Source organism: Ctenopharyngodon idella, chromosome 13 (genome assembly GCF_019924925.1).
Source record: "Ctenopharyngodon idella isolate HZGC_01 chromosome 13, HZGC01, whole genome shotgun sequence".
Classification (NCBI taxonomy): domain Eukaryota; kingdom Metazoa; phylum Chordata; class Actinopteri; order Cypriniformes; family Xenocyprididae; genus Ctenopharyngodon; species Ctenopharyngodon idella.
Window position 1 is genome coordinate 24,332,776 of NC_067232.1, and position 16,717 is coordinate 24,349,492.

The window sequence follows — 16,717 nt, forward strand, 5'->3', positions numbered from 1 at the left end:
AATGAATGAAATGTTCAAGGAGTCTGAAGGTGGTTTGACTGTATGTGTGTGTGTGTGTGTGTGTGTGTGTGTGTGTGTGTGTGTGTGTGTGTGTGCTATATATCGGCACATTGGACACCCTGCTCTCTAAGGTATCAGCAGCAGAAAAAAAACATGTCGGTCGACCACTAGCCATCTACACTTTACACTTCATACCGTCTGCATTTGTGGCATAATATTATTTAAATACCACATGAAATCAGCTTTGTAGCATTTAGTCCATTTGTGTTATATATGCAAGTTTCCTCTTAAAAGTTGACAGATTACCTTTTTGCAGATATATGTATTTAAAATGGTAAAATGAGTCTAAGAACAGAAAATGACCAAAGATATTGATGACACAGAAATTTCTGTCTAATAAAATGCATACAATGATAACGCCCATCCTTTTACTACAATTTGCCATTAGTAAACAAATCATGGTTCATCACTGTGACATACAATATCGGGGCAGATTTTAAAAAGAAATTAATACTTTCTTTCATCAAGGATTCATTAAATTGATCAAAAGTGATAGTACAGACATTTATCATGTAAGAAAAGATTTCTATTTTAAATGAATCTGTTCTTTTGAACTTTCTAAGAATCTAAGAATATAATGTATCATGTTTTCCACAAAAATATTAAGCAGCACAACTGTTTTCAACATTGACAATAATAATAAATGTTTCTTGAGCAGCAAATCAGCATATTAGAATGATTTCTGAAGGATCATGTGACACTGAAGTGAACACATACCATCACAGGAATAGATTACTTTTTAAATTCAAATAGAAAAATTAATAATATTACACAATTTTACTGTTTTTACTGTATTTTACATTAAATAAATGCATCCACGGTACACTTAAGAGATTTCTTTCATTAAAAAAGCCTACCGACCCCAAACTTTTGAATGGTAGTGTATGTTTAAGGCTATTTACAAAGGACTCAAAGGACTTGTCTGTTTGAATAGTTAATATGTCAACACAGGACCAAAATCTGTGCTAATCATGTGATTTATGTGGTCTTAAAATAATATATTAGGTTAGATGATAGCTATTTCATTGGCTCTCTACTTGCACAATAACAATAAAGCAGAATCTAAACTAATCTAATCTGATAGACTAGAGATTATTAGACTCACTCATCATTCTGAAGGCCCAGGTATCGCGGGCTGGGCACCAGCATGACGCGGACGTTCTCCAGAGAGCCCTTTACAATGTGCATGAACTGATCCAAGTGGCTGCTGGGTGGTTTGGTGGCATACGTCAGGAAGGCGTCATCAAAATTCATACAGAGGGTTTGAGGAAGATGGTGATTACCAAACGCTACGCGACCCTGAGGGCAAGACCAGTGAGAGTTATGCAAGTTGAGGCATGTTAAGTGTTTATATTAAGTGTTTATTTCAGTTCCTCGTGATGTTTCAGAAAACTGTACGGCTCTGAATAGAGGCTATGAATGACGCAGGTAAAGGCATGCTAATGTCAGACAGGTGAATGGGAGCAAACTGTGACTGCAATACTCACTGTACTGATGTTGACTTTGATGACAGGGATGAGAGACCTCCAGGAAGACGAGGGGTCCGGAGTCTCAGTTTTGATGTGAACACTTCAAAAACAACAAAAAAAAACATGAGCACCTTTGGATATGATGTACTGCAACTTAAAAAAATAATGCAAATGCCTCCAAAGCAAATTTTTAGATAGGAAATTCAATGAACAATGATTCAATGGATTTGTAGCCATCACAAACACAGTCTGCATGCGGAAACACTAAACAATGTAAAGCTAAATATTAATATAAAACGCTTCATGTTGGCAAATTAAACAAACCCATATTTGACCGCAAGCAAAGTAACAATGACATCTTCACTTGCTACATTAAAGGTGAAATGAGTAATATTTGCACCATTAATGTCAACAAATGGAAGAATAATTGACTTTTTCAAACAGGTGTCACAAACACTTTCCATCATCCATTGTTCAGCAAACAAATGTTTTTATGTTGGGCTGGTCAGTCTATAAACTGAAGAAATCAGCCTATAAATACTTTATTAGGAGTTCATTTGTGTTGCGCTGAAGTCCTACTGTCCACTAAAAGTGATCGGGCAGACCAAACCGTAAGTCGTTGAAACTTTGAGGGCTGGTAGTACTCACACAGTCTACAACGTCAGCAAGGCTCACCCCAATCGGCCTGACGGGGGCGCTACAGAGGCAAAAAAGCAGGAAATGGCTCATAACTCCTGAACCGTTCGGCGTAGACTCAAGTGTCTTATATCGTTGGAATCCTTGGCTTAAAATACGTTATTCACTAGAATAATGTAAAACAATTTACAGGTATTTTATATTTTTTTAAAAACCTACTTTTGCGAACTAGCCCTAGGTTTTTGGCCCGATCGGAACCGAACCAGCACACCTATGTAAGAGCTCATTCTGTGGTCGTGTGAAAAAGGACGCAGTGACTTGCCACTTGGTGGCGCTATAACAGCAAAAAAACATGAAAACAGCTTTAACTACTTCACCATTAGTCCGATCGACTTGAAAATTGGTATGCAGTGCAGTGTTGTAGTACTCGAGACTCGGACTTGAACTCAGTCTCGAGACCATATTGTAATGGTCTTGTTCTTGTCATGGACTCATGAGCATTTTGACTCAGAATTGACTCATACTCGAACATATTAGGAATCGGACTCATTTTCGAGTTCACTCTAGTCCCATTCAAAATATTTCATGATTATTACTGTATGTTATTATTTCTGTAAATTGATGTTTGGTTGACACGTCCAGTGATTGGTGATTTTCTTGTGCGCAACTGCGCATGACTTGAGACTAACGTTAGTGCAAAGGCAGCAGGACTCATGCAGTAGCGGGAAGTTCGGATCATTTTACTGACTCGGATCTTTGAATCTCGTTCAGCAAAATGAACAAATCTTTTTTGTCAAGTCATTTCGTTCATTTCAGCAGAATATAATTGAAACGTTACATTTTAAATTCCCCAACACATACTACTTGTGCAAATGTTTATCACATTTGTAATAAAAAATAAACTAGCTAATACAGCCACGAAGGCCAAATTATGAGTAAAAAATGATTGATTAATTGCTTAGCAGGGTTTGAGGCTATGCAGTCTGTTAGTTCACCTCACCTCCAGATCAGAGTCGTTCTTTCTTTTGTCACCTCACATTTATTATGTCTGTTCCCCAGAAAGATTAGATACCTCTCATGTCTAGAACTCCAAACTTTCTGGTCTCGGTCTCGACTCGGACTTAACCCTCTCTGGTCTCGGTCTTGACTCGGACTCAACATACTCTGAACTCGGTCTTGACTCGGACTCGAAAGAGCTGGTCTCGACCACAACACTGATGCAGTGCTTTTGTCCGAGGTGCCATGATTATCTATGATGACATTGACATATCTAAAAAAAACATGGCCAATGAAGTTTGAGCAGCTATCAGACAAGGTTAACAAAGGCCGATCGGAACGAAACTCGCTGGGCCTGTTTGACTCACAGCCTTAGAGGCCAGCTTCGCTGTTTTCATGTGCGTAAAGGATTGTGTATAGCACGATTTTTTGCACACGCCCACGACATTCGTGCCACATGGTAGAACTCCTCATTCTGAGCAACTTTGCCTCTAGGACTGCTTCTGTCCAATGAATTGTTCGTTAAATATTGGAGATTATTTTAAAAACCAACTTTGGCGAACTAGTTCTAGGTTTCTGGCTCAACCTCGATAACTGTTAGCTTTAAAAACGATATATTTTCTATGGTAAACTGCTGTAAATGGTCATCTATGATCAAGATGGTTACAGGCTTGCTAATTAAAACAGAATACCGTTTTCACATGTGCGTAAAGGCCTTAAAGCACTTGAACTTTATTGTTGTTTCTGCATAATAAAAGCTGAGCCAGGAAAAAAGTATTTTAACATTCCAAAAATTACTTCACCTTTGATCTTATGTACCAGAATCTTAGCAGTTTTTGCTGTATTAGTACAGTGTTTACCTCTCCAAGGATTTATCCCTTTGCTCTCGCCCTTTCTCCTCATCCCGGTGAAGTGGGATAAGGGTGGGCTCTAGGCCAAATGTTTCCTGGAGCCGAGCGTACAGATCCGTGCGATTATACACATGGAACTCAAAGCCGTTAACAGTGACATAGAGCCGTGTCTCAGCCTTCGGGTCTGGAAACACAGTAGAACCATTAAAATATCATTAATAATTCATTACAAATGTGTTTCTCCCACAGTTTGTGGAGAATTATCATTAAATCAATATATAAGTACAGATAAACCCAATCAAAGAGCAACAATAAAAAATAAATTTTACAAAAATTGTGGGATTAATGTTATGATTAAACATGTCCGTTGAACAAATGCAACAAAACAAAGTTGTCACAATTTTTGCGAGTTGTTTGTTATGCCTTTACACTGACCATGTTGTTTCTGTTTGGGGTTGTACATCTGCCACCAACGAAATATGAGTAACCCATCTTGAATTCTGAAAAATAAGTTTACAATAGAGTAAATAAAGATGGGATATAACACATAAACAATGTGATAATGGTCAACACAGACAACAGTAATATGAAGAGTGTCAATGGAGCATAAATGGGAATAAAATAAAAAAGGCACAAAGATGTGAATTAAGGACAAAGAGTTATACTGTGTGTGTGTGTGTGTGTGTGTGTGTGTACCTGATAGACATATCTTCATTGATGAAATAGACATCTCGGAACATGACCTTGCCGGACAGCACAGAGAATGAAAATGAACCTGTAAAACAAATAAATAAATAAATAAATGGAAGGAAAAGAAAAATCAATCATGAATAATGAACAAATAAAAACAGAATTAAGACTAACTCACCGATGTGTATGTATCCATTCTTATAGAGTCGGTTAATGATGAGGGTGAGGACGAGTCCAATATTGCGGGAATTGTAGTATGTCAGGTATATGATCCATCCGCATGACATAATAGTGGCTGTGGAAAACATAAAATGTGTTTAAAGTCCTGCCCTCAATAACTGAATATTACCCTTACCGAGCAAATAACACGATCTAAACTAGTCTGGAGTGGCAAGAGACATACACTACCATCTAAGTTTGGTCACTAAGTTTGGGGTCGGTACTATTTTTAAAAAGTTTTTTTAAAGAAGTCTCCTATGCTCAATAAGACTGCATTAATTTGATTTAAAAAACACAGTAAAACAGTAATATTGTAAAACTTAAATTTAAAATAACTTCTAAATATATTTTAAAATGCTATTTATTCCTATAATGGCAAAGCTGAATTTTCGGCATCATTACTCCAGTCTTCAGTGTCACATGATCCTCCAGAAATCATTCTAATATGCTGATTTGCTGCTCAAGAAACATTATCAATGTTGAAAACAGTTGTACTGCTTAATATTTTTGTGGAAACCATGACACATTTTTATCAGAATTCTTTGATGAATAGAAAGTTCAAAAGTATGGAATTGCTTCCACCACAGATAAAACAATTTAAAAGATAATTGCGACTTTTTATCTCACAGTTCTGACTTTTTTTCTCACCATTGCAAGTTTATATCACACAATTCTGAGGGGGAAAAAAAAATGTGTCATGGTTTCCACAAAAATATTAAGCAGTACAACTGTTTTCAACATTGATAATAATCAGAAATGTTTCTTGAGCAGCAAATCAGCATATTAGAATGATTTCTGGAGGATCATGTAACACTGAAGACTGGAGTAATGATGAACATTTATTTGAAACTAGAAATTAGAAATCTTTTGTAGAATTTTAGATGTATTTAATGGCACTTTTGATGCAATGTACAATTTAATGCATTCTTGCTGACTAAAAGCATTAACTTTGTACTAATAAAAAATAAATTTCTGACCCCAAACTTGTGAACTGTAGTGTATACAATACTGTGTCTGCACCAAACATTGTGTCATGTCAACTTGAGTCTGTCTACATTGAAAGTGCTGAAACTGTGCGTAATCGCAGAATATCCACTATACGACGAATCAATCAACTGTAAGCTTAACACTAGATTAAGTGAATAACTCTAACTGGGTACTTGCAGTGTAGACAGATTTACTGATTATGATGTGTAGACCGAAAACAATTTATAAAATCGCATCAGATGCCCACTTACCAACAAGAAGCCACACAAAGTTAGAGTTGCGTCTGGTAAGGTAGTCATCTAATTCACCAAAACTGGGGAAACTGTTGTTTTGGTTATCCATAGTTACACCCCACTGCAGATAAAAAGAACAGCCATCACTATCAAATTACACAGAGTTTGCATCAACCTCGGACTTATCAAGTACACTGCCAATGCGCAAGCAGCACTATCCACAAACCCAGTGTACAAAAAAGGAGGGTCTTTGGTTAAAGACAGAACTAGTTAATTAAAGAGTTAGTTCAACCAAAAATGAAAATCCTGTTGTTAATTACTCACCTTCATGTCGTTCCACACCTGTAAGACCTTCGTTCATCTTCGGAACACAAATTAAGATATTTTTGATGAAATCTGAGAAATTTCGGTCCCTCCATTGGGAGCAATGCAACTACCACTTTCAAGGTCCAGAAAGGTAGTAAAGACATCATTAAAGTACTCCATGTGACTCCAGTGGTTTAACCTCAATTTTATGAAGCGACACGAGTGCTTGGTTTGCGCAAAAAAAAACAACAACAACAAAAAAAAAAAAAACATAATTTACCACTTTATTTACAAAATAATATTATTCAAAGTGCGTTCACGGAACAACTTCCAGTCTTGAGTAAACACAACACTGGATTGCGCGTCAATATTTTCTTAAAGTCTGGAGTCACAAGGGTTACTATAATGATGTCTTTACTACCATTCTGGACCTTGAATGTGGTAGTTTCTATGCTCCCAATGGAGGGAAAGAAAGCTCTTGGATTTCATCAAAAATCTCTTAATTTGTGTTCTGAAGATGAACGAAGGTCTTACGGGTTTGGAACGACATGAGGGTGAATAATTAATGATAGAATTTACATTTTTGGGTGAACTAACCCTTTAACTCTCCCAAAGTTATCCACCATTTATGAAGACATTCACATAATTAGGACTCCATCGCTGCATCCCAATTCACATACTATCCGTTCTAAATAGTATTCAAAAAATAGAATTAGTGTGTCCCAAATCGTAGTATGTTGAAATGAGTATTCCACAGATACCCGGATGGTCTACTTTTTCCGGTTAGAATCCAAAGTGCAGATCCGTGCGCTGTGGACGAGGATTTGATTAGAACTACAAACACGAATAAAAAGTGTTAAAAACTACAAACATGATGGATGTGCGAGACCGACGGTTAAGCAGAGCGGTTAAAATAAAGGGGTTTGAGTGATTAACAATCAGTATCTAACCTGACGAAAAGATATTTATTAAATCTTATTATATTTCATCTGCAACAGCATTGTGAACTTTTATAACGATGCATTTGGTCATTAACTTTTAAATGCATCATTATGCAAAGATGAGGAGAAATCTCCACATGAAAGACCCATGACTGGCAGATCAACGTCTGATTACATTTCTCTCCGAAACGGTAGGAAATTAAATGTAATTGTATGCGGAGGATTTTAACTTTGACAAGATGACTGGCAGTTTAAACGGTTACAAGTTGCGTAACTAATCGACAGAACTTTTGTTAAAGACGCAATATGACGAGGTAGTAGGGCTGCACGATTAATCGTAAACGAATCGAAATCGCGATTTGGCTTAGTGCGATTATGACATCGCAAAGGCTGCGATTTTTAATTATATAAATATGTACAGAGTGTAAGTGAAGAGCTGCTCTGTGATCAGTAGTAAATGACGCTCCATCTGAGAGCACTGCATTAGAAAAAGCAACACAAGTCAAATATACAAACTTTCCAAACATGAGAAGCCTTTATGAACTTCTTTTCTAACAAAAGACAACATTTAATGTGATTTTACTCCAAATTCACTTCATAACGTCAGTTGAGTGTTTGAAATAGCATTTTGATTAGCATTGGATTATAAATATACTTTATTATTACGGAAATACCCGAGAAGGCTTGAAGAAAACATATAAACCATGTATTGTTATAGTCGTCTGTTTATTTTATTCATGTTTAATCAATCAAAGCGTTTCTACCTTCTTTTTATTCAGTCACAGTGATAGCATGATGCCCATTGGGGAGTTCCTGGAACAGCGTTTGTTATATTGCGTTTATTTGGAGTATTTGGAGTATCTGCTCAAGGGCGCCCTCCGGCGTCCAGTATGAAACAGACATGTTTAGCGCCAAGTAAAGCTCACTCAATCCTATTCAGGGTAATAATAGGAAAAATAATTCCTCTCTAGTGTTGTCATGGTACCAAAATTCCAGTAGTCGGTACCATAAAAATTTTACGGTTCTCGGTACCAATTTCGGTACCACAGCAAAATCTGTTGGAACTATTTTACTATTTTATTTAACTAGCCTATTTTAAAAACATATTAAATATGGTAATCATACATATAAATATTTGGAGCGTGTGTGTATGTTGTATGTTTGTGTGTGTATATATACCTCAATGAAATAAATTTTGAAAAAAAAAAAAAAAATGCTCAAACATCCATTTTGTAACAGATGTGTGTGTTTATTTTAGCTATTCCTTCAATAAAACCAATGAAACGACACACTACAGCCTGTAAAACTATTAAATAAATATCGGTAAATGTAACCTAAATAATAAGAAAGTTAAATATTATTTAAAAAAAAAAAAAAAAAAAAAAAAAAACACACACACAAAACACCATTCGTTTTTTTATTTCCACACAAAGATGCTTCATACTGCTCTGCTCTTTGAAAGGGATGTGGGACATGAGCAGGAAAGAGACCATTTTGCTTTAATAATATCTTCATGTTATCTCCTGATGTTACAAGCAACTGACACTTGTTGTAAAAGGTCTGAAGAGCTAGTTTTATCTTCACACATTCAGGCTATATTTGATTTAGCGCTGCCAGGGAAAGCGAAAGTAAAAATCACCAGCGTGTGTGAAAAGCGCTATAAATAAACTTGACGCCTTATAAAGTCTAATAACAAGCACAAACTGTGTTAAATAGAAACTGACGTTCAAGAAAAAAGGTGTTTTTCTACTTTATCACAGTAAAGAATGCGAATATAATAGGCCTAAAAGCGAACGAAAGGAAGAAACGTTATAATCCCCTTCGTGAGTGAAGATGTGGGAAAAGAAACAGAGATTCCATGTTCAGTGGAATAACTAATGGAATATTGTTAAATTCTCTGCTAATCGGGTGACCAGATCGCGATTCGCAAAACAGAAAACAAAGCTTAAATGTATGGACTCACGTACTTCTCTCATTCGGCATGAACCATGTTTCCATGGCTGCGATATCACATTTAATTGCTAACCTATTATGTCTTCTGTAAACAAAGCTTTGTGCTCCACTCGTGTCATATTCAAGTAAATACTGGCACAGCCCTATCAGTGGGTACCGAATATACCCGGATTCTCGGTACTACAGAAATGTGGTTATCGTCACATTTTCAAAATTTCCGTACCGACTTGGTACCGAAGTACCGGTACTTTTGACAACACTATTCCTCTCTCTAAAGAACTTTGAGGGGAACATATAACCAATATGTTTTTCTCCAGCGTACAACACTATTGTAAGTGTACAGGGTTTTTTTTTTCCACAGTGGATGCATAAGAGACACGTAGTTCATATTAAATACATGGACTCCATTTTTGATATTGCATACCTCCTGACAAAAATAAAGAAATTATTGAGACAGATTTTTATCATAATATAATATTTGATAATAAATCCTTAGACCTTTCTAATGATTTATAGACATACTGCTTGCATGTTAACAGGTAACCCCACATTTTGTCATACAAGTTTTAAATATTATTTTCTAATTATTATAGTTATATTTTATAATTAAATACTAATGCTAAATACTTTAATAATGAAAGTTATTACAACAGTAATATTTCTTATTTGGTTTAATATTTTTATTTAGCGATAATGATAATAATAATAATAAAAATAATTAGTCAAAATAATATATTAGCACAAAATTTCGGGCCAAATTGTGCAGCCCGACAAACAAGCAAAACAAGCCTGGTATTGTTTATTATTTTATTTTTTTTCATTTGTTTTATAAAATCGCATTTTAAATCGCAATTTTAACCAGAAAAATTGCAATTAGATTTTTTCTTTAAATCGTGCAGCCCTACGAGGTAGTATGTCCCAAAGCTTGCATACTCTTCTGTGACACACTTAAAAGTATGTACTTTTTCTTCACAAAAACAGGACATACTTTTAGGGCGTAGTATAAGTAGGCAAACTGGGACACAGCACATGTTGTCTACAGCACATTTTAGAGTTTTCAGTAAACTGTTAGTAATGTAATCTGTCCATGTTTTCAATCATGTTTTCAGTCATGTGAGCTTATTTGAGCCTCATGAACGACAATTCTTTTGCTGCAGAGGAAATCTATAGTTAGTCACCATGAAATCAAAATGGACAATTCTTGTTTTTTATAGAATATTGCAGTATTTATTAGAAATTATTTATCTGTGCACATCTTTTTTTTTTTTTTTTTTTTTTTTTTTAATTCATGTGCCCTCGTAATCTTTAATCAAAATAATTTCCCCGCAATGACATCTTATTTCTTCTCTGAAAACATGTTTACTGGCGTGAGGGTAGGACAAACTGTCACTCACATGAGATAACAGCAAAAGCAAACCATAACCATCCAACTATCCAATCAATTCCCGATGGAAAAAAGAAAATCAAGTCCTGCTCTACACTTTTTTCTTATTCGAAAAGTGGTTTCACTCGGATATACGTCACAATAGGGAAGAAAAGACTATCGCAACTTCCATTTCATGCCGACATATGTGGTGATAAAATAAAATTATGACTGTTAAAATATTTAATCTGAATCAAGCTCTCTATGAAATGTGAGAGAAAATCTTTATTTGGACAATAGAAATAAAACTGAAAGGGAAATGTCATGGAAATGTATTTAAAATTCATAAGGAAAAAACAATTACATTAGAGAGGGCCAACAAAAACACAGAAGTGCCACTGTCTGCAAATGCTGGTTGATTAATTATTACTAATCACAGATTAATTAAAGCGACAGTATACTGCGCCTTTATCTGGTATAGTAGCATGTTTGAAAAAGGAGAAGCAAATCCACTTGTAATCCACCTTAAATCCAAAATAACCCAAATGCACCTTAAATCTGGAAGACATCTGTACTTAAACAACACAAGTTGTTTCCATTCAGCTGCAAACATTTATTCACACACTCTTACTTTAGCACAAACATTCAGACTACAATGTTTAGATAATTTATCACGTGAAACATAATTTCAAAAAGTCCAAAACCACTAAATACTGCACAAAATCAGTCTGCCAAAACGCATGAATGTAAAACAGCTCACCCAGGCAACTAAGGAAGCAGTTACAGGCAAAACGCTCAGCTTATGATTCTTGCACCCTATTATTTGCATGCAACACTTCTAGGCACGAACACATTTGTGTGACTGTGAAACCATAGGGATGCGATACTTGTAAAGAATATATTGCTTTTGATAATGCTTTTTGATTCTAGCATGACAGGTTTGTCGAGACAGGTGTCAGAATGAGACATTTTCAGATGAAAAGATAGAATGAGACAGGATCAAATGATGTCAGTTCATCATGTGACAGAAGCAGGTGTGTTAAGATACTGAGATTCTACAGTGATTTAACTGTGATTCTATGGTAAAAAGTATATAATCTGCAGCTGAGTATCACAGGGTCTGTTGTATGTCAATGATGTGTGAAGCGTCTTCAAGTCAAGACACATCTTTCCTCTCAGCCTACTCTTCAGGCTCACACAAGAGGAGAACGATCTGTTTGAATTAGTGTTGAGGTTGACTCTAGTCTAACCTCTGGTAAAGTCTGGGTGATTTAAAGCTAGAAGAAGTCTGCTATTGAACAAGAGGAGCAGTCTTCAAAATCTGAAACAGAAATGGCCGCTTCCCTTTACTCAACTTTTCAGGAAAAGTTCTGCAAGTACTTGAGCAACAACTAATGTAACTTCCTCAACATTAAAAGGTGCCATTTGAGACATCTTTTGATTATTAAATGTTTCTTGTGTAAATACCCTCTTTACATGCACTGTAAAAATAACAACATCCATTTTGTCAGACACATTATTTTAAAGACTGACTGAACTACTGACTACCAAAATATTAAATAGTCAACTTTTAGGTAATTTTGTATGACCAACTTTTAAATTTTAAATAGGAAGTACTTTGAACTACTCAACTACCAACTGCTAAGCAGTTTTGAGTTCATTGAACTTCAGTGCCACACAGTTGTGGAAACTCTTTTCTTAAAGTTAGACTAGTAGTTCATTCAAACACCTGTTTAATTTTCAACAAACTCTTAATAACTATTCATATGTTGCTGGGGAAGGTTAATTTTAACTTAAAATGGTAATTTGAGTGAACAACCAGTCTATTTGTAAGATTTTTGGATTAAAATATCCAAAAACCACTAGAACTGTGTTATATATTTTGTTGACTTGTGTACTTACATTATCCCAGATGTTTCCAAGAATGTTTAAATCCAGAGAAATAAGCAATTTTAACCAGGACTATCGCCTATTAATTACATCATACCCACGTTTCCCTCGATTTCCAGTTTTGTTTTGTAGAAACCATTGAAACACCAAATACGTTTTAATATATTATGCATTATATTAGACAAGGGAACAACTGTTTGAATACATTCATCGACAGAAAATGAATCATTGTTATATATCAACACGTTTATTCCTATTGTTTGAATATCGTTTTCTAAATTTTCCACAAGCACCATGTTTTTTATGCCTCAGAGAAAAACACTATTTTGTCAAGTGGCTAACATAGCATAATCAGATGCAGTTTTATTTTTAGTAACAGTAATACAGCATTTTGTCCATCATACAGTGTTTTAAAATTAATTGTATGCCATTTAGCAACACAAGCCATCCAGCATTTATTAATATGATATTCTAAAATCGATCTACTGTAGTGTGCAACAAGTGTCTCATAGCAGAGTAACGTTATAACATTTTCAACACACTCAAATGTATCTAATATGATAAACAGCGCTGTGTTACCTCATACTCATGACCGGAAGAAGCAGAAGCGGCGACTGTAATAAAAGTTCTGCTGCTATCGAGCCATGTGTCACGCTCGTCTCTCATTATCAATCGCTCCAGCGGCCTCGTTTAGCTCCCACAACACTCATCCCTGCTCTGCTTCATACTACAGTAAAGTTAATAATCTCATCCATGAACATGATTTCTGCACGAGTCCTGTCGGACTCTTTTCCTCCGGCTGTGAGGTGAAGACGACATCTCTTAAGATTTCACGCTCAATCTCGGCGTCACCAAGCTACGCCTTTGTTTTGAATGTATATGTATTTTGAGTGTATATTAAAAGACCCAACTCATCCTCTGTGTGATCAGTTTGTTTTATTGCCCTCTGGGAGACGATTTTTAATGCCTAAAGCAAAGACTAATATTTATAAAAGGTCTTTTGTACCTGCTGCGATAGGATTTATTAATCAAAAAGCTATGTGATTCAGTATAATGGTTTTTATGTTTTTTGTAGTATGTGTCTGTATGTGTATTTGGTTTTCGCTGGTGTGGTCAAAGACAAATTTCAACCATGGTAGACAATAAAGATGTATTGTATTGTATAGGTGAGGTCTAGTGGTGAAAAATTACATATTGTGCCTTTAATTTGAAAATCTACAACTACTGAAGTTGAGAAATGTTTTATTTTTTAAGTTGAGTTAACTTTATATTTTTTATAGTGTATAAAATAAGCCACAGTGCTTTGCTATAAGCTGCAGATTTGCTTTTGAGTTTGTATAGTTTAACCCATCCTTTAATAAAAAGCTTTTTACCAAGACTTCATTACATTGTGACCGATTCACACTGAAATGTGTCGCACAATCTGTTAGGAATAATCAGTGACCTTATTAAAATCAAACCTTATAAACTAGATATGCAGAGTGTGGGTGCTACACACAGCCAGTAAAAGGTCAGGTGGACTTTCTACATTTTTCACAGTCATTTTCACCTGCAGCTAAACAGCATTAGCTCAAGCTTGCATTCTTTTAGTTTGATGTGTATTCCTGATACAGACAAATAGTGCAAATGTTCAGAAGAATTCTTCAGATCTGTTATGACATGTTCTGCTATTAACTAACACCAAGCTGAACACTTCAGAAGTATTGCATTTGTATTTCCCTAGTTATTACACAGTCAGTCACAGCATATAGCTGCTACTCCTGTTTGTCGGTCCATAAAATAAATATTGATTTGATCTGAAATTATGTCCATGTATTTCATTTAAAGGTGCAATATGTAACATTTTCTGTCCGCTAGAGGCCTATTCAAAACAAAGGCGTAGCTTGATGATGGCAGGTTTGAGCGCGGAATCTTGGGACATGTGGTCTTCACCTCACAGCCAGTGGAAAATAATTGGGATAGGACTCAGGCAGAAATCACGTTCATGGATGCGATTATTAACGTTACTGTAGTATGAAGCAGAGCAGGACCGAGTGTTGTGGGAGCTGAACGAGGCCGCTGGAGCGACTGCGCAACACACGCCTCACAAGCAGCGTAACTTTTATTATGCCACAGTCGCCGGCGCCACTTCCGCTTTTCCGGTCATGAGTATGAGGTAACACAGCTCTGTTTATCATATTAGATACATTTGTGAGTGTTACTCTGCGTTCGCTCGGTGGCTGCTGTGAGACACTTGTTTGAGACACACTGCAGTAAGATAGATTGATTTTAGAATATCATATTAAATGCTGAATGGCTTGTGGAATTCATTTTAAAATGTATTGTATGATGCAGAAAATGCTATGTTACTGTTACTAAAAATAAAGCTGCATCTGATTATGCTATGTTAGCTACTTGACAAAATAGTGTTTTTCTCTGAGGCATGGTAAAGCATGGTACTCGCAAAAAAATCAAGAAAATTAGATTTAAAGAATAAGACTAAACGTGTTGAGCTATATAACAACAATTAGTTTTCTGTCTATAAATATATAAAAACAGTTACCTTGTCTATTAAAACGTAATATAGTAGTCAACATTTGAAGTGGATCAAAACCTTTCATCAAAGTTGTCCTAAAACCTATCGTGTTAGGACAACTTAGATAAACTTTTTTGATCCACTTCAAATGTTGACTACTGTATATTAAAGCGTCTTTGGTGTTTCCATGGTTTCTACAAAATAAAACCGGAAACCAAGGGTAACGCGGGTATGACGCAATTGACAGGCGACTCCTCACACGTCCCGGAGCCAATTTTCTCAAGATTTACAAATAGTTGGAATCATTTAGGATATTGTAAGTACTCAAGTGAACAAACTATATAACACTGGCCTAGTGGTTTTTGGATATTTTACTGCAAAATTCTTACATATTGCACCTTTAATTAACTGTATTATGAACAGTGAGCTGGTCGTTATCCCCAAATAAACTGACCAGGACCCTGACAGAAAGATACTCAACAAATAAATAAATAAACTGACTGTACATTATCCTTACAAATGTGCTTGATGAGACAAATAAGCCTGAGCAAAGATTTGTAACCCCCTATTTATTATTTACACAAAAGATCCGGTGTACCAAGTCAACAATTTAAAATAATTGGCAGAAAATTAACTATTAATGTGACAGTCAAAATGAAACTGAAACAGAGATGTCAACACCTGTGCAACTCTAGAATCCAGTGTCAACTGAGTCTGATTACCCGGTTATTTAGTGCATTAAATTGACAGGATCAAAGCAGCTCACTGTGACATCTTCGCTACTCTATCAAACATATGTAGCATATGTGAAAAATTATTTCAAATAAATAACCGACATCTTATACAACACATTTTGGTACCATGAATTGCTTTGGCAAAAGGTGAGGCATGTTACACAATAATGGAGCTCATTATTTCTGTGTGTGACAACTGGACCATTGTATATCTACTTCCAACGCAAACTGTACAGTAATGAAACTCGATGTGGACAAAACACCAAACAAATCAGAACAGGATAACCCTTACAAAATAACCGACACGATGATTATGAGGGAAAGTATTAAATACGCGTTCGCTCCTGGCATGTCAAACACAAGCTTCTGATGACTGTGAACATCAACACCAGATACCAGTGAACTTTATTAGTCGGGTTATGATCATATTTAATGCAACGAACAGATGGCTGTGTGTATGACAGCAGCGCTTGAGCTCAGCAGGTGATCTAGGATCAAATCCAGACAATCTCTGCTGTATCGTAGGCCGCAGCCCGTGCTCACACACACACACATACGACATGTTTGGGAACACGCAGCGTACCTACCTCGCCTTGTAGAGTGTGGAATTACATTTCACGTTGCCATGATCCTTAAAGCTGTTCTCTCGTACTGCTCTCAGGCGACAGCACCCATTTCTCAAACTAATGATTTCTTTTCCGGAGTATTTACACGGACAACGCTTGTGCTTCCTGTTTTTTGGTCATGTGACAGGTTTAAACCAATCAGATATCTGTTGTGGACGACAGCGCCAATCAGAGGGCGAGGTCATGGATCCTGAGCGTGAGTGACATGGAGTGTAGCCAATAAAAATCAAGATAATTGTGTCGGTTGA

General features: G+C 36.0%; 1 protein-coding gene across 13 annotated transcripts in view; it reads right to left on the reverse strand.

Annotated features, from left to right (window-relative positions):
* Positions 1-16,575, reverse strand: part of kiaa1109 (KIAA1109 ortholog) — an 85,725-nt gene extending 69,150 nt beyond the window's left edge. For all 13 annotated transcript variants that reach the window (XM_051917452.1, XM_051917460.1, XM_051917461.1 and 10 more), the window contains exons 1-8: positions 16,431-16,575; positions 6,160-6,262; positions 4,881-4,997; positions 4,709-4,787; positions 4,448-4,512; positions 4,022-4,196; positions 1,548-1,629; positions 1,166-1,359 (exon numbers count right to left, since the gene is read on the reverse strand). In XM_051917452.1, the coding sequence (XP_051773412.1) occupies positions 1,166-1,359; positions 1,548-1,629; positions 4,022-4,196; positions 4,448-4,512; positions 4,709-4,787; positions 4,881-4,997; positions 6,160-6,250 (803 nt within the window). In that variant the 5' untranslated portion in view covers positions 6,251-6,262; positions 16,431-16,575. The remainder of the gene's footprint in view (positions 1-1,165; positions 1,360-1,547; positions 1,630-4,021; positions 4,197-4,447; positions 4,513-4,708; positions 4,788-4,880; positions 4,998-6,159; positions 6,263-16,430) is intronic.
* Between the last annotated feature and the right edge of the window lie 142 nt (positions 16,576-16,717).